This window comes from Nerophis ophidion, linkage group LG15 (assembly GCF_033978795.1).
Source record: "Nerophis ophidion isolate RoL-2023_Sa linkage group LG15, RoL_Noph_v1.0, whole genome shotgun sequence".
NCBI classification, from domain to species: domain Eukaryota; kingdom Metazoa; phylum Chordata; class Actinopteri; order Syngnathiformes; family Syngnathidae; genus Nerophis; species Nerophis ophidion.
This window is the reverse complement of record NC_084625.1, coordinates 17,177,793-17,197,027: the sequence shown is the minus strand read 5'-3', so window position 1 is coordinate 17,197,027 and position 19,235 is coordinate 17,177,793. Positions and strand designations below refer to the sequence as shown.

At 39.5% G+C, this 19,235-nt stretch overlaps 1 protein-coding gene across 1 annotated transcript in view; it reads right to left on the bottom strand.

Annotated features, from left to right (window-relative positions):
• Positions 1-18,209, bottom strand: part of tmtopsb (teleost multiple tissue opsin b) — a 97,872-nt gene extending 79,663 nt beyond the window's left edge. Inside the window, exon 1 of the mRNA XM_061921566.1 lies at positions 17,545-18,209. Within this exon, the coding sequence (XP_061777550.1) occupies positions 17,545-17,917 (373 nt within the window). The 5' untranslated portion in view covers positions 17,918-18,209. The remainder of the gene's footprint in view (positions 1-17,544) is intronic.
• Positions 18,210-19,235: the final 1,026 nt, after the last annotated feature.

The window sequence follows — 19,235 nt, the reverse complement described above, 5'->3', positions numbered from 1 at the left end:
TACCATAACAATGCAATCCAATTCCAAAACCAAACCTGACCCAGCAACACTCAGAACTGCAATAAACAGAGCAATTGAGAGGAGACACAAACACAACACAGAACAAACCAAAAGTAGTGAAACAAAAATGAATATTATCAACAACAGTATCAATATTAGTTATAATTTCAGCATAGCAGTGATTAAAAATCCCTCATTGACATTATCATTAGACATTTATAAAAATAATAATAAAGAACAATAGTGTCACAGTGGCTTACACTTGCGTCGCATCTCATAAGCTTGACAACACACTGTGTCCAATGTTTTCACAAAGACAAAATAAGTCGTATTTTTGGTTCGTTTAATAGTTAAAACAAATTTAAATTTTTGCAATCAGTTGATAAAACATTGTCCTTTACAATTATAAAAGCTTTTTTTTTTTAAATCTACTACTTTGCTAGCATGTCAGCAGACTGGGGTAGATCCTGCTGAAATCCGATGTATTGAATGAATACAAAGTCGTTTTGAATCGGAAAAATATCGTTTTTGAATTGAGAATCGCGTTGAATCTAAAAAAATCCCCCAAAAAATCGATATATTATGGAATCGCGACCCCAAGAATCGATATTGAATCGAATCATGGGACACCCAAAGATTTGCAGCCCTAATATATATATATATAACATGTATATATACACCTACCCCCAGACACGTTTTTTCTCTAAATGTGGCCCAAATAATTGCCCAAGCCTGTTATAAACAATGTCAAATACAAGATGAACTTCCAAAAAATTATGAAATTTCCTTTGTGCAACATATTATGTATACACCGTTTACACAACATAAACTGTTCAATTATATACACAGTAAAGGCATGTGAAATGTCCATGTACACAAATTAATTAAACCTTTGTACCAATTATATACTATATACAAACAATTATACTTCCATTATTATTTATATCCCACATTTGGTTTTGAATTAACATTGATCATAGTATTAAAGGCCTACTGAAATGAGATTTTCTTATTTAAAGGGGGATAGCAGGTCCATTCCATGTGTCATACTTGATCATTTCGCGGCATTGCCATATTTTTGCTGAAAGGATTTAGTAGAGAACATCGACGATAAAGTTCGCCACTTTTGGTACTTCCTGCAAAAGCTTCGCCTTTGCAGGAAGTCGCAGACGATGACGTCGCAAGTGTGGGGGCTCCTCACATATTCACATTGATTTTAATGGGAGCCTCCAACAAAGACAGTTATTCGGACCGAGAAAACAACAATTTCCCCATTAATTTGAGCGAGGATGAAAGATTCGTGTTTGAGGAAATTGATAGCGACGGATTAGAAAAAAAAAAAAAAAACGCGATAGCATTGGGACATATTCCGATGTTTTTAATCACATTTACTAGGATAATTCTGGGAAATCCCTTATCTTTCTATTGTGTTGCTAGTGTTTTAGTGAGTTTAAAGAGGGGTTTGTCCACAGTTGTCTTGACGCCAATGTCTCACGGGTGTCGAAGGCAGCTGTATGGACGGCACAAGCTCAGCTGATATCCAATAAGTGGCGACTTTTTAACCACAATTTTCTCACCGAAACCTTCTGGTTGACATTCGGTCGGGATCCATGTCCGCCGTGATCAGAGGTGGGTAGAGTAGCCAGAAATTGTACTCAAGTAAGAGTACAGTTACTTTAGAGATTTATTACTCAAGTAAAAGTAAGGAGTAGTCACCCAAATATTTACTTGAGTAAAAGTAAAAAGTATGTTGTGAAAAAACTACTCAAGTACTGAGTAACTGATGAGTAACCTGATTACGGCAACAAATAATGCACAAAAACATAAAAATAGCAATGAGCAAATTCAGAGCCAGGAAAACTCTTAAGCAACTAAAACAATAATATATATTAAATAATATAATATTATAATCATATATATATAAATATATATATATATATATATATATACATAAATTTATATATACAGTATATAATTTATATTTATTTATTTTGCCGTTTTTGTTGACATGTTGAAGGTGTTTTAATGAATATACATGCATCTTTAACATATAGATTCCTATCTTTCATGAAGACAAGAATATAAGTTGGTGTATTACCTGATTCTGATGACTTGCATTGATTGGAATCAGACGTCCACGTTTTCAAATGGAGGAGAAAAAAAGTTCCTCTTTTCTGTCTAATACCACATGAAAGTCGTTGGTTTTTGGCATCTTAACTGTCCAGCTTCCATATTTGTTTTTATACACTTTACAAGAAATACATTGGCGGCAAACTCCGTAGCTTGCTAGCTTGTTTGCGCTGGCTTTCGGAGATCCCCTTATTTTGTTAACGCAGGCGCGATGGAGCGGCACTTTTATTGTGAAGACAGGAACTGTGCGATCAGTCTTTAGGCTTTTGACGGGAAGTACGGTTGAAATAAAAAGTGTCTTTTTTCCTTTACACTTTTGATTGATTGATTTAAAATGTTATTAGTAGATTGCACAGTACAGTACATATTCCGTACAATTGACCACTAAATGGTAACACCCCAATAAGTTTGTCAACATGTTTATGTCGGGTTTTACGTATCACGGTCATGTGACCGCCTGGCTCTGTTTGATTGGTCCAACGTCACCAGTGACTGCATGTGATTGGTGAAACGCAGGCATGCGTAGATTCTACTTTGAAGCTCTGTCATTATCCAAAACAAACATTAATAGATCGATAAAAAAAAGTAGCGAGTAGCGAGCTGAATGTAGATAAATGGAACGGGGTAAAAGTAGCGTTTCTTCTCTATAAATATACTCAAGTAAAAGTAAAAGTATGTTGCATAAAAACTACTCATAGAAGTACAATTTATCCCAAAAGTTACTCAAGTAAATGTAACGGAGTAAATGTAGCGCATTACTACCCACCTCTGGCTGTGATCCATACTAAAGTTTCACCTCCGGGAATTTTAAACAAGGAATCACCGTGTGTTTGTGTGGCTAAAGGCTAAAGCTTCCCAACTCCATCTTTCTACTGTGACTTCTCCAATATTAATTGAACAAATTGCAAAAGATTCAGCAACACAGATCTCCAAAATACTGTGTAATTATGCCGTTAGAGCAGATGACTTTTAGCTGTGTGTGTGCGTAGTGCTCATACTTCCTAAAAACGCGTGACGTCTTGCGTACACGTCATCGTTACACGACGTTTCCAAGACGAAACTCCCGGGAAATTTAAAATTGTAATTTAGTAAACTAAAAAGGCCGTATTGGCATGTGTTGCAATGTTAATATTTCATCATTGATATATAAACTATCAGACTGCCTGGTGGGTAATAGTTGGTTTCAGTAGGCCTTTAACTACTGTGTTGATTCAAGAGTGACATATTTTTCCAAGACGTTGGTCTTAAAGTGTTTTTTAAACATGTGAAAGGAACTGGAACATTTTAGGGAATTATCCACAGATGAACCCCCCTGACAGAAACACATCTACTTTTTTAAGCCGGTTCTTATGTGCAAACATGTGGTGTAGCACTCTTAAGCCTGTTCCAAAAAGAACTAAACCATCCCTATATATATATATATTCAGCGCTGACTTTTTGAACCTGTGAGGGATTATTTTCTGCAGTTTGGCATCAAAAACTTGTTTAAATCAGAGAGAACGGTATCACATAAAGGTCGAGAATCGGCAGCAAGAATCTGACGTAATCCATTCCAGTGGGAGGGGGGGGGGCGTCGAGAAACAGGGCGCAGGAGAAGCTTAGGGTTTATGAAGCGCGGTAAAATGATGGCGGGTTACAACCTTTTAGACCTTTATCAGCTTCAAGCCGCCTGCAGATGGACGACATCATCATCATCATCATCCTCGTCACTCTAACACTTTGCTCCGATCCATTAACGCCTTACCTTGGGTGTGCAGGCTCATTATTTATCCTGCACTCCCATGTTGTTGGCCAAAATGGCTTATAAGAGCTTCCAAAGGGTAAAGAAGTCCAATAAATGTGCCACAATTAACCACTTTTATCATCTATTTTCAACTCAAAATAGTCGGAGCTTGCAACCACATATGGGATGTACAGTACAGAACATTAACCAACAACTTAAATGGACAGCTTTGGTAACATATGACGTGACGTAACTAAATATTCCAAACCAAAATGCCACCTGCTTGGTTAAATATAAACATTATTTATAGAGATGTCTGATAATATCGGACTGCCAATATTATCGGACGATAAATGCTTTAAAATGTAATAGAAATTATCGGTATCGGTTTCAAAAAGTAAAAAATGTATAACTTTTCAAAACACCGCTGTGTAAACGGATGTAGGGAGAAGTACAGAGCACCAATAAACCTTAAAGCCACGTCCTTTGCGTAATAATATCCACAGTGTTTCACACACACACAAGTGAATGCAAGGCATACTTGGTCAACAGCGATACGCGTCACACCGAGGGTGGCCGTATAAACAACTTTAACACTGTCGCAAATATGCGCCACACTGTGAACCCACACCAAACAAGAATGACAAACACATTTTGGCAGAACATCCGCACCGTAACACGACATATTAGTGATTCCCAAAGCCCAAAAAAAGTCTGCGGGCTATAAAGCGTTTTTATTTCGGGCTCCAGTACTCTGGAATGCCCTCCCGGTAAAAGTTTGAGATGCCACCTCAGTAGAAGCATTTAAGTCTCACCTTAAAACTCATTTGTATACTCTAGCCTTTAAATAGACTCCCTTTTTAGACCAGTTGATCTGCCGTTTCTTTTCTTTTTCTCCTATGTCCCACTCTCCCTTGTGGAGGGGGTCCTGTCCGATCCGGTGGCCATGTACTGCTTGCCTGTGTATCGGCTGGGGACATCTCTGCGCTGCTGATCCGCCTCCGCTTGGGATGTTTTCCTGCTGGGTCCGCTGTGAACTGGACTCTCGCTGCTGTGTTGGATCCGCTTTGGACTGGACTCTTGCGACTGTGTTGGATACATTATGGATTGAACTTTCACAGTATCATGTTAGACCCGCTCGACATCCATTGCTTTCCTCCTCTCCAAGGTTCTCATAGTCATCATTGTCACCGACGTCCCACTGGGTGTGAATTTTTCTTTGCCCTTATGTGGGCCTACCGAGGATGTTGTAGTGGTTTGTGCAGCCCTTTGAGACACTAGTGATTTAGGGCTATATAAGTAAACATTGATTGATTGATTGATAAACGCAACAGAACAAATACCCCGAACCCCTTGCAGCACTAACTCTTCCAGGACGCTACAATATACACCCCACTCACCCTGCTACCACCCCCACCTCAATCCTGCCCACCTCAACCTCCTCATGCCCTCTCAGGCAGAGCATGTCTTAAATTCCAAGCTGCTGTTTTGAGGCATGTTAAAACAAAAGAATGCTCTTTGTGACTTCAATAATAAATATGGCAGTGCCATGTTGGCATTTTTTTTTTCCATAACTTGGGTTTATTTATTTTGGAAAACCTTGTTAAATTGTTTAATGCATCCAGCGGTGCATCACAACAAAATTAGGCATAATAATGTGTTAATTCCACAACTGTATATATCGATATCGGTTGATATCGGTAATTAAGAGTTGGACTATCGGGGAAAAAAGCCATTACTTCGAACCAAAATTTTGTCTATTGGGTTGAGTACGCAGGTTATTTTTGAACTATATTTACCAGTTTACATTTCACAAAAAATGTTTTTAAAAAAATTACTTTGAAATGGCTTTTTTGACATATTTCGTGATTTAATACAAAAGTTCTTTTTTATATTGTACTATGTTTACCAGCTAGGATTTCATTAAAACAATATTTTAAAATATCCTTTGAAAGGACTTTCTTTGACCTATTATGTGGCTTAACTCAGTCATTGAGGTGAGGCGGGATAGCTCGGTTGGTAGAGTGGCCGTGCCAGCAACTTGAGGGTTTCAGGTTCGATTCCCGCTTGTGCCATCCTAGTTACTGTCGTTGTGTCCTTGGGCAAGACACTTTACCCACCTGCTCCCAGTGCCACCCACACTGGTTTAAATGTAACTTAGATATTGGGTTTCACTATGTGAAGCGCTTTGAGTCACTTGAGAAAAGCGCTATATAAATATAATACACTTCATTCCGAACCAAAATACAGTCTTGTGGTTTGAATATGCAGGTTATTTTGTAGATTCTGTTAAACTAACCAGTTTGGATTCCAGAAAAATACTGTAGACTATACTTTGAAAGAGCTTTTTTGACTTTGTACGCGGCTTACCTACGGAGGCCCTGAAGGGACATGAAGAAAATAAAAATTGGGGGGGAACATTATTTTATTTTTTTTTAGCTATAATAAATAAATGGGTTGTGCTTGTATAGCGCTTTTCTACCTTCAAGGTACTCAAAGCGCTTTGACACTACTTCCACATTTACCCATTCACACACTGATGGAGGGAGCTGCCATGCAAGGCGCCAACCAGCACCCATCAGGAGCAAGGGTGAAGTGTCTTGCTCAAGACACAACAGACGTGACGAGGTTGGTTCTAGGTGGGATTTGAACCAGTGACCCTCGGGTTGTGCACGGCCACTCTCCCAATGCGCCACGCCGTCCCTATAATGTATCTCGTGCGCAGGAGATACATATCTAAAAAATGTTCCCCCCCCCCCAAAAAATTTTCATAATGTCCCTTACCTACTGAGGCCCTAAAGGGACATGAGGGGGGGGGAAAAATTGGGGGGTAACATTTTTTTTTTTTAGATATGTATTTCATGCGCACGAGAAAATATCTTTAAAAAAAAAAAATGTTCCCCCCAAATTTTTTTTTGCCCCATGTCCCTTTAGGGCATGGGTGTCAAACTCTGGCCCGCCGTGTAATTCAATTTGGCCCTTGAGGCAATATCAATTTAGCATTAGAGCTGGCCCGCCGGTGTTATACAGCGTCGGTGCCGCTGTAACACTGCATTCACCGCTAATACTCATACTTGCCAACCCTCCTAATTTTCCTGGTAGACTCCCGAAGTTCAGTGCCCCTCCCGAAAATCTCCCGGGGCAACCATTCTCCCGAATTTCTCCCGATTTCCACCTGGACAACTATATTGGGGGCGTGCTTTTAAGGCACTGCCTTTAGCGTTCTCTACAACCTGTCGTCACGTCCGCTTTTCTTCCATACTAACAGCGTGTCACATAATATTTGTGGCTTTTATGGTCAACAGCCATACAGGGGACACTGAGGGCGGCCGTTTCAACAACTTTAACACTGTTACAAATATGCGCCACACTGTGAACCCACACCAAACAAGAATGACAAACACATTTCGGGTGAACATCTGCACCGTAACACAACAGAACAAATACCCAGAACCCCTTGCAGCAATAACTCTTCCGGGAAACTTCCAGCAAACTGACCAATAATTAACGTTTTCTTTATGAATTTTCTCTTGCTACTTCAAGGCTTGAATGTTTGGTTCATTCATTATTGTTATTTTATTTTCAAATTTATTATTTGCCTGTGGAAAAAATTTGATATTTACCTCAGAAGATTGCAAATAGAAAAAAAAACACAACATTTTTATTTAAATTGTATTGGATATGCCATTGATATTCTTTTCATTATTATTATTATTATTTGAAACTGGATTTTGCATGTCACTAAAGTTATATAAGCCTTGCTTGTTCAATATTTAATGCAAAACTTGTTTGGGTCCCTATTAAAAGGTTAATTTGTTCAACCTTGGCCCGCAGCTTTGTTCCGTTTAAAATTTTGGCCCACTCTGTATTTGAGTTTAACACCCTTGCCCTAAAGGGACATGAGGGGGAAGAAAATTGGGGAGGGAACTTTTTTTTTTTTTTTTTTTAGATATGTATTTCGTGCGCACGAGAAAATATCTTAAAAAAAAAAAAATGTTCCCCCCAAATAATTTTTTGCCCCATGTCCCTTTAGGGTCTCTGTGTAAAATACATTTTGAAGGAGCTTTTTTTGACTTATTATTTAAATATTCAGAACCAAAATTCTATCTCTTGGATTGAAAACTTAGTTTATTTTTATATTTTGCAAACCGCACCAAGTTAGATTTCACAAATAGCTTGTAAAATAGACTTTTAAAGACACACACACACACACACACACACACACACACACAGTTCCAATGCATTTTCTCTTACATAAATGCTGCATGCTTTTTGCTGTCATTTTAACACGGTCGGTGCCTTCGGTCTGTTTTCAGTTCAAGTGACCCAAGACCCATCAATAATAAGGGCGGCTGCTTTTTCATTTCAGAAAGGGATGTCCAAACATTTTTTCCACCAATGGCCGCATCACGAAAAGTCACTGCTGCTGCCCACTTCTCCCCTCACCCCTTCAGAGGGGATCAAGTGTGATGGGTCAAAAGCAGAGAATTTTTTCGCCACACCGAGTGTGTGTGTGACAATCATTGCTACTTTAACTTTAACTTTTAGGATACAGGTCCCATTTTTGTATATTTTTTTTATTTAAAAGGGGAACATTATCATCAAACCTATGTAAGCGTCAATATATACCTTGATGTTGCAGAAAAAAGACCGTGTATTTTTTTAACCGATTTCCGAACTCTAAATGGGTGAATTTTGGCAAATTAAACGCCTTTCTGTTTATCGATCTTTTAGCGATGACGTCAGAACGTGACGTCACCGAGGTAACACACCCGCCATATTCATTTTCACATTACAAACACCGGGTCTCAGCCCTGTTATTTTCCGTTTTTTGACTATTTTTTGGAACCTTTGAGACATCATGCCTCGTCGGTGTGTTGTCGGAGGGTGTAACAACACTAACAGGGAGGGATTCAAGTTGCACCACTGGCAAGAAATCTGCCGCCAGACCCCCACTGAATGTACCAGAGTGTCTTCACATTTGACCGGCGATGCTAAGACAGACATGGCACAGAGATGTATGGATAACCTGCAGATGCATTTGCAACGATTAAGTCAACGAAATCACAAAGGTGAATTTTGTTCATGTTGTTGACTTATGTGCTAATCAGACATATTTGGTCACGCCATGACTGCCAGCTAATCAATGCTAACATGCTACGCTAATCGATGCTAACATGCTATTTACGCTAGCTGTATGTACATTTGAAACTAGATACCCACATTTAATGCGAAACAAACACTTACCAATCGACGGATTTAAATTGCTCCAGTGTCACAAGATGCGAAAGTCCTGATCGTTTGGTCTGCATATTTTACCGGCGATGCTAATAAGGCAGCCATGCTATGGGCCACTTCATTAGGTACACCCACGCTATGGCCGAATAGCGTCAATAGCTATTCGCTCAATAGCTTCAATTTCTTCTTCAATTTCGTTTTCGCTATCTGCCTCCATACTCCATACTTAAGCCGCTGAAATCCAATTCTGAATCCGAGCTAATGTCGCTATATCTTGCTGTGGTAACCGCCATGTTGTTTGTATTGGCAGCACTGTATGACGTCACAGGGAAATGGATAGTGGTTTCGAAGATAGCAAAAATAAGGCACTTTAAAGCTTTATTTAGGGATATTCCGGGACCGGTAAAAATGTTTTTAAAAACTTCAAAAAATAAAACAAGCCACTTGGAACTGATTTTTATTGTTTTTAACCCTTTTGAAATTGTGATAATGTTACCCTTTTAAAAAAATGCTGGAAAAAGATATTAAATAAGTTTAAAGACAAACCTTAGTGTTAGAGTTGTGTTGTAGGTAACAAAGTGTACAATCTGTAGTAATTTCAGGGGTGTCCAGGTGCTTGGGTAGGTATGTAAAGAAAAAAATTAACAAAATAATTTTATGTAATCAAAAAAAAATAGAATAGAATAGAATATAAAGTACTTTATTGATACCTTGGGGAAATTCAGCACCACAGTTCACTAACAATAGACAATAATGTATAATATATAACATATATGATATATATAAAATATGAATACTATAAATATATTCTACATATATTCTACATTTAAGTGCAGTCAAGATAATAATACTAATCAGAATCAGCTTGACTGGCCAAATATGTTTAATAAACTAGAACTTGTTCAGTTGCGCTCTCTTATTTCAATGAAAACAATAAATAAAATTGATTAACTACAAATGCAAACAAGCACTTAAATAAATAACATGTGCACAGCTTTTAAAATTATAGTGTAGCGGTGAATAGAGCAAAGAGCAAAATGATGACGTGAGCATGAGTTAATACATCCAGTGACAGAAAATAACTAATAATAATACAATTTGTCGCATAACAAATCAGGCACTAAGTTTTGATATACATATGTATATCAAAATATCCCCCAATTATGTATCAATTCTTATGTTTTTTTTGTTTTTTTTTCGACAACATTTCTAGATACCGTATTTCCTTGAATTGCCGCCGGGGCGCTAATTAATTTAAAACCTCTTCTCACTCCTGCGCTTACCAAAGGCATGCGGTAAAAGTAAGCATGCGGAAATTATTTCAAAACCTCTTCTCATTCCGGCACTTACCAAAGGCATGCAGTACAAATTTGAGTGTGATGTAAGCTTGGACTTTAAATCCTACTGAATAGTTCTTAATCTTCTTCCCTTTGTGCGATTTCACATTACCGGTATTGAAATCAGCCTCCTCCATTTTAAAAATGATGACAGCGGAAGTGTCACTCGTGACGTGACGAGTTTTTGACCAGGCGGTAATACTAAGCATGCGCTAATTATTTTGCGAAGAGAGTTTGACCCGGCAGTAATTCAAGGCAGGCGCGCACTATATGCCCTGCGGCAATTCAAGGAAATACGGTAATCGTATTTATCTCACCATATGAAATATAACTTACGTCACTGATTATTTATTTATGTTTAATAATATTAGTTATGGAGTCTATTGTGAATAAATTGAAAACAGGAAGTGAACAAAAGTTTGATCAACTGCTATGTAAAGGAAAAGGGGTAGGATTAAATAAGCTCTGCTTCTTCCTACTCCTTTTCGAACATGTTGACTAGAGCAGTGTTTTTCAACCTTTTCTGAGCCAGGGCACAATTTTTTATTGAAAAAAATCCCGAGGCCCACCGCCAGCAGAAAACATAATAAAATGAAACTCAGCAGCCGATATTGACAATAAAAAGTCGTTCTCGCAATTGTTGGATAGTAATTCAAACCATCACCTACCATGCGTCACTATAGCTCTTGTCTCAAAGTAGGTGTACTATCACGACCTGTCACATCACGCCGTGACTTATTTGGAGTTTTTTGCCGTTTTCCTGTGTGTAGTGTTTTAGTTCTTGTCTTTCGCTCCTATTTTGAGTGTTGGTTGTCATGTACGGATGTACTTTGTGGACGCCATCTGCTCCACCCGCTGTAAGTCTTTGCTGTCGTCCAGCATTCTGTTTCTGTTTACTTCGCAGCCAGTTCAGTTTTAGTTTCATTTTGCATAGCCATCCTTAAGCTTCAATGCCTTTTCTTAGCGGCACTCGCCTTTTGTTTATTTTTGGTTAAAGCATTAGATACCTTTTTGCCTGTATGCTGCCTCCCGCATACTGTGATCGCAACAAACCTTGTTCTCAGAATCTACAAAGCAATTAGCTACCTGCTGATATGCTGAGCTCTAGACAGTACAGACACTCAACAACGGCAAATTATTTGCGGATTATAATTACTGGTTTGCATAAAATATTTTTAACCCAATTAGGTGAAATTACGTAGGGTTGTACGGTATACCGGTATTAGTATAGTACCGCAACACTAATGAATAATTTTTCGGTACGATACCGTCTCTGAAACGTACCGGTCCCGCACCTCCCCAGCGCCCGCATCGAAGTCACATTGCTGGTTTACGAGCAGACGAGCATCTTCGGCAGCGCACAGAGTACTTACAAGCAGACACGGTGTGTAAACAGAAAAGGGAGAACGGACGCATTTTAGGTTAAAAACTAAAGATAAAGGTGAAGTTATAACACTGAAACGCCCTCAGGAAGAGGTGCTTTAAGACATGGCGAGCTAGCTAGCGGCTAACGTCCATCCACCGTCAGCAGTGTTTTAGCCACTTCTAAATTATTAATCCTGGTCGCCATGGCGACAAATAAAGTAAGGTTTTTACAAGTTTCATCCCTGCAGGACGAGGAATAGCTAAACATGCTTCACTACACACCGTAGCTCACCGGCGTCAAAATGTAAACAAACTTCATTGGGGGATCTGCACTTAACATCCACTGTAATGATATCAAGTACAAGCACGTATCTAGTCGATACTGCTATGATTACGTTGATATTTTTTGGCATCACAACATCTTTTGTTTTTTTTTAAATATATATTACCTTAAATATATATCACCTTAAAACTCATTTGTATACTCTAGCCTTTAAATAGACTCCCTTTTTAGACCAGTTGATCAGCCGTTTCTTTTATTTTTCTTCTATGTCCCCCTCTCCTTTGTGGAAGGGGTCCGGTCCGATCCGGTGGCCATGTACTGCTTGCCTGTGTATCGGCTGGGGACATCTCTGCGCTGCTGATCCGCCTCCGCTTGGGATGGTTTCCTGCTGGCTCCGCTGTGAACGGGACTCTCGCTGCTGTGTTGGATCCGCTTTGGACTGGACTCTCGCGACTGTGTTGGATCCATTATAGATTGAACTTTCACAGTATCATGTTAGACCCGCTCGACATCCATTGCTTTCCTCCTCTCCAAGGTTCTCATAGTCATCATTGTCACCGACGTCCCACTGGGTCATTATTGTCACCGATGTCCCACTGGGTGTGAATTTTTCCTTGCCCTTATGTGGGCCTACCGAGGATGTCGTAGTGGTTTGTGCAGCCCTTTGAGACACTAGTGATTTAGGGCTATATAAGTAAACATTGATTGATTGATTGAAATATATATTATGTTTATAAACTCAAGAAATATGTCCCTGGACACACGAGGACTTTGATTATGACCAATGTATAATCCTATAATTACTCTGTATCGGATTGATACCCAAATTTGTGGTATCGTCCAAAACTAATGTAAAGTATCAGACAACAGAAGAATAAGTGATTATTACATTTTACCAGAAGTGTAGATAGAACATGTTAAAAGAGAAAGTAAGCAGATATTAACAGTGAGTAAACAAGTAGATTAATAGTTCATTTTCTACCACATGTCCTTAATAATGTTGACAAAATAATAGAATGATAAATGACACAATATGTGACTGCATATGTCAGCAGCTAAATTAGGAGCCTTTGTTTGTTTACTTACTACTAAAAGACAAGTTCTCATGTATGTTCACTATTTTATTTCCGGACTTAACAACAATAAGTACCCTATTTTTTTTTTTTTTTTGTTCAAATAAAGCCAATAATGAAATTTTTTGTGGTCCCCTTTAATTAGAAAAGTATCGAAATAATTTTAGTACCGGTACCGCTAACAAAAAATGTGTATCGTCACAACACCAGTCCCATGGCACACCAAACATTATCTCTACTGCAATGGTTCTCAACCTTTTTTCAGTGATGTACCCCCTGTGAACGTTTTTTTAATTCAAGTACCCCCTAATCAGAGCAAAGCATTTTTGGTTGAAAAAAAGATATAGAAGTAAAATACAGCACTATGTCCTCAGTTTCTGATTTATTAAATTGTATAACAGTGCAAAATATTGCTCATTTGTAGTGGTCTTTCTTGAACTATTTGGGGAAAAAAAGAAAAAAATAACTAAAAACTTGTTGAAAAACAAACAAGTGATTCAATCATAAATAAAGATTTCTACACATAGAAGTGCCGTCTTTGGGGATTGTGATAGAGATCCATCTGGATTCATGAACTTAATTCTAAACATTTCTTCACCAAAAAAATCTTTAAATGCCTACTGAAACCCACTACTACCGACCACGCAGTCTGATAGTTTATACATCAATGATGAAATATTAACATTGCAACACATGCCAATACGGCCTTTTTAGTTTACTAAATTGCAATTTTAAATTTCCTGCGGAGTTTCTTGTTGAAAACGTCGCGGAATGATGACGCGTGTTTGTGACGTTATTGGTTGGAGGGGACATTTTAGCCCAGCACCAAACACGGCTAAAAATAGTCTCTTTTCATCGCATAATTACACAGTATTCTGGACATCTGTGTTGCTGAATCTTTTGCAATTTGTTCAATTAATAATGGAGAGCGGTGGATTGCAGCTGCCTTTAGCAACCCAAACACAGCCTGTGTTTCTTTGTTTGTTGTGAAGCTTTGGCGAACATGTTTCTCTACCACATGTCAACCAGCAAGTTTTTGGATGATAAAAATTGTGATATTAAGTCGGCTCTCACTGGAGACTTGTGCTGAGTTAGCGTCCTTCCTCCTGCAGCAGCTGTGATCTTGGCTCCTCCATTGGCTTCTCTCAGAGACACTGGCGGTCACCGCGGCCCTCCGACTTTCGGGTATGACTTTATAATAAATGGGTTCAATGATAGATGGGTTATACTTGTATAGCGCTTTTCTACCTTCAAGGTACTCAAAGCGCTTTGATACTACTTCAGGGGATGCGTCGCCGTCTGCCAGGGCTGCTACGACCGATCCACCCGGCCCGGCTGCCGGTGCGAGAATGCCCTCCCCTGCGAGACGGCGCGCAAGCCAACGTAGAAGACGCGTCGGCGACCCGGTCGGCTCGGTTTACTTCCACCGATGATCAAAAGTCATACTTGAAAGCAACGCCAAAACATTCAACTCTTCTAAAAGTATACAGACTCCTACGGGATAATTTCCCACAAGTGCCCGTACAGCGGAACCTCCATTCACAAACTTAAATGTGCCGTGTTTTTCGGACTATGGGTCGCAGTTTTTTTCATAGTTTGGCCGGGGGTGCGACTTCTGCTCAGGAGCGATTTATGTGTGAAATTGTTAACACGTTGCCATAAAGTATCAAATAATATTATTTAGCTCATTCACGTAAGACAGTGGTCCCCAACCACCATGAAAAAGGGACGTTTTTGTCATGAAGGGGGGAGGTTTTTGTGGTTGGTGCAGTAATACTGTGGGGCGGTATAGCTCGGTTGGTAGAGCGGCCGTGCCAGCAACTTGAGGGTTGCAGGTTCGATTCCCGCTTCCGCCATCCTAGTCACTGCCGTTGTGTCCTTGGGCAAGACACTTTACCCACCTGCTCCCAGTGCCACCCACACTGGTTTAAATGTAACTTAAATATTGGGTTTCACTATGTAAAGCGCTTTGAGTCACTGGAGAAAAGCGCTATATAAATATAATTCACTTCACACTTCACTTCCACATTTACCCATTCACACACACATTCACACGCTGATGGAGGGAGCTGCCATGCAAGTCGCTAACCAGCACCCATCGGGAGCAAGGGTGAAGTGTCTTGCTCAGGACACAACGGACGTGACAAGGTTGGTACTAGGTGGGGATTGAACCAGGGACCCTCGGGTTGTGCACGGCTACTCTTCCACTGTGCCACGCTGTCCCAATAATCTCACTAAAACACTAGTAACACAATAAGCAGATAAGGGATTTTCCAGAATTATCCGAGTAAATGTGTCTAATAACATCTGAATCGCTCCCACTGCCGTTGTCTTTTTTTTTTTTCCTCTAGTGCTTCACTCTAACTTTCCTCATCCACAAATCTTTCATCTTCGCTCAAATAAACGGGGGAATTGTCGCTTTCTCGGTCCGAATCGCTCTTGCTGCTGGTGGCTATAATTATAAACAATGTGAGGATGTGAAAAGCCCTACAAACCCGTGACGTCACGCGCACATCGTCTGCTACTTCCGGTACAGGCAAGGCTCTTTTTATTAGCGACCAAAAGTTACGAACTTTATCGTGGATGTTCTCTACTAAATCCTTTCAGCAAAAATATGGAAATATCGCAAAATGATCAACTATGACACGTAGAATGGACCTGCTATCCCCGTTTAAATAAGAAAATCTCATTTTCAGTAGGCCTTTAAAAATATTTATGGAACATGTCCACAAAAAAATCTAGCTGTCAACACTGAATATTGCATTGTTGCATTTCTTTTCACAGTTTATGAACTTACATTCATATTTTGTTGACGTATTATTCAATAAATATATTTATAAACGATATTTGAATTGTTGCTAATTTTGGAATATTTTTTTTTTTAATTTCACGTACCCCTTGGCATACCTTCAAGTACCCCCAGGGGTCCACTGCACTGATCGAGAGCATGAAGGATGTGCAGCAAGCAGTAAGCAATATGCAGGCATGAAGGCAAAATGCAATCGCAAAGTTCCCAGGCCGAGGAATAGAAAACAAATGACTTAAGTACTGGCTGTGGTAATTACAAACAGGTGTGAGAGCTGAGGGACGGGGCGTGACTAGGAGGGCAAGGTGAAAATCAATGAGTTGTCATGGTAACAAAACAAACCAGGAAGTGCAAAAAGGTAAAGCTGAATGTCCAAAAAACCAAACATAACATGATCAAACATAAGACCTGCTTCACAGGCATGACAATTTCTGTCCGTCATTCCGTCGTATATTTTTTTTCCTTCTACAGAAGGTTTTTTGCAGAGAAAAATTATGAAAAAAAAACAACTGAATTCAACGTTTTAAAAAAAGAGAAAAAATTAAAATTAAATTTTGAAAAATTGTTTCTTAAAAGTTCAAAATTTAACCGAAAAAAAAGAAGAGAAAAAACAGCTAATTCGAATCTTTTTGAAAAAATTTAAAAAATAATTTATGGAACATCATTAGTTATTTTTCCTGATTAAGATTAATTTTAGAATTTTAATGACATGTTTTAAATAGGTTAAAATCCAATCTGCACTTTGTTAGAATATATAACAAATTAGACCAAGCTATATTTCTAACAAAGACAAATCATTATTTCTTCTAGATTTTCCAGAACAAAAATTTTAAAAGAAATTCAAAAGACTTTGAAATAGGATTTAAATTTGATTCTACAGTTTTTATAGATTTGCCGGAATAATTTTTTTGAATTTTAATCATAATAAGTTTGAACAAAATATTTCACAAATATTCTTTGTCGAAAAAACAGAAGCTAAAATGAAGAATTAAATTAAAATGTAATTATTATTGTTTACAATAATATTTTTTTATTTTTATTTTTTCTTTGTCATGAAAAAGGGAAGTTTTTGTCATGAAAAAGTGAGGTTTTTGTGGTTGGTGCAGTAATTGTAAGTGTATATTTGGTTTTTTATGTTGATTTGATAAAAAAAATATATATATATATTTTTTTTTTTAAATAAAAATGAATTAAGAAATTATTCCGCGGCCCGGTACCAATCGGGCCACGGCACGGTGGTTGGGGACCACCAGTGTAAAAAAAACAAACAAAAAAAAATGTCCTGCCCTTTTCTGACTTTGAGTCCCTGCCCCCAGGGGTCCGCTGCACTAGTGTGCCGCGGCACAGTGGTTGAGAAACACTGGAATAGAGAAACTGTAAATTGTGATGTATTATGTTACGAAATAAACACAAACTCAACTCAAATGGCCCCTGAGCCTCACTTTGATTTAGGGAAAATCAGTAAAGACAACATTTGGATGAGATTACATGCAAAACACTTGCACCTGCCTGCATGTAGAAACCTGGTTATGTCAATGCCTGTTCTAAAAAAAAAAAAAAAGGGTGATATAAAAGTGCTGAGGACTCACCCAAACAGGCGTTAACGAAGCCGTACCAGACGCAGCCCGCCCGCCCGATCAGCCAGCGTCCCTGGATGCTGGCCGCGAAGCTGAAGGGTGTCCCAAGCACGCACACCAGCAGGTCGCTGGCCGAGATGCTCACCAGGAGGAGGTTCATGGGCGTGCGCAGGGCCCGGTACCGGAGGAACATGGCCAGCACCACAAAGTTGCAGAGGAACCCCACGGTGCCGATGAAGCCCAGGCACACGGCCACCACCAGGTGCCCGGTGGGGCTGAGGGAGGGCGGCGGCAGGGAACCGGAGACCTCCTCGTACTTGACCGTGGTGGCGGCTCCTCCCTCGGGACAGTGTACGCAGCTCAGGCTGACGTTGGAGTCGATCATGCCGACAAGTTTGGAGCCGAACCATTCGGCTCTCGGAGCTGTCCGGAGCGCGCACTCAAGCCATCCGGCGAGGGGGAGGTGGAAGGCGCGCGTCCTCCTCAGACTTTTACGCACGGGCGGCAGGCGGATTGTTGCGTCTGCGGCCGACGAGGGGAGCTGAGCGTGGGTGAGGAGCACGCAGGTGTCACGGCGGTTCCGCCCACCCTGCGCCGAGCGCTCCTCAGCAGGAGAGGTGCGCTCCCCTCTCGCATGTCTGCCCTTTTATCGCCCGCTGCGCCGCGGAGAGAGAAATGTGCCCATCTGGGCAGCACGTCAGCGTCTGCGCATGCGCCCGACAACTCCAATCACAGTTAATCCCTGTCATTTAGCAAGAATACTGACAGACAATCATTAAGTTTTATGTCTGTGAGTGAAAACATTATTGTTGAGAAACAATAGGGTTAGATGTGGCTCTTTTGATGACAGGGGTGTCAAACTCAAATAGAGAGTGGGCCAAAATTTAAAACTGAATAAATTAATGTTGAACAAATTAACCTTTTAATAGGGACCCAAACAAGTTTTGCATTAAATATTGAACAAGCAATTGCTTATATACAGTAACTTTACTGTGACATGCAAAATTGAGCTTCACATAATAATAATTAAAAAATATCAATGGCTTTTCAAATAAAATTTAAATACAAATGTAATGCCTCTTTTCTATTTGCAGCCTTCTGAGGTAAATATCAAAATATATTGTAGCGTTAGTGCTGCAAGGGGTTCTGGGTATTTGTTTTGTTGTGCAGAAGTTCTCCCGAAATGTGTTTGTCATTCTTGTTTGGTGTGGGTTCACAGTGTGGCGCATATTTGTAACAGTGTTAAAGTTGTTTATACGGCCACCCTCAGTGTGACCTGTATGGCTGTTGACCAAGTATGCCTTGATGACTGCATCTGGCTCATGGGTGTCCAACTCAAATACAGAGTGGGCCAAAAGTTTTGCATTAAATATTGAACAAGCAATGCTCATATACAGTAACTTTATTGTGAAATGCAAAATTGAGCTTCAAAAAATAATAATAATTAAAAAATATCAATGGCTTTTCAAATAAAATTTAAATGCAAATGCAATGCCTCTTTTCTATTTGCAGCCTCCTGAGGTAAATATCAAAATATATTGTAGCGTTAGTGCTGCAAGGGGTTCTGGGTATTTGTTTTGTTGTGTTTATGTCATGTTACAGTGCAGATCTTCTCCCGAAATGTGTTTGTCATTCTTGTTTGGTGTGAGTTCACACTGTGGCGCATATTTGTAACAGTGTTAAAGTTGTTTATACGGCCACCC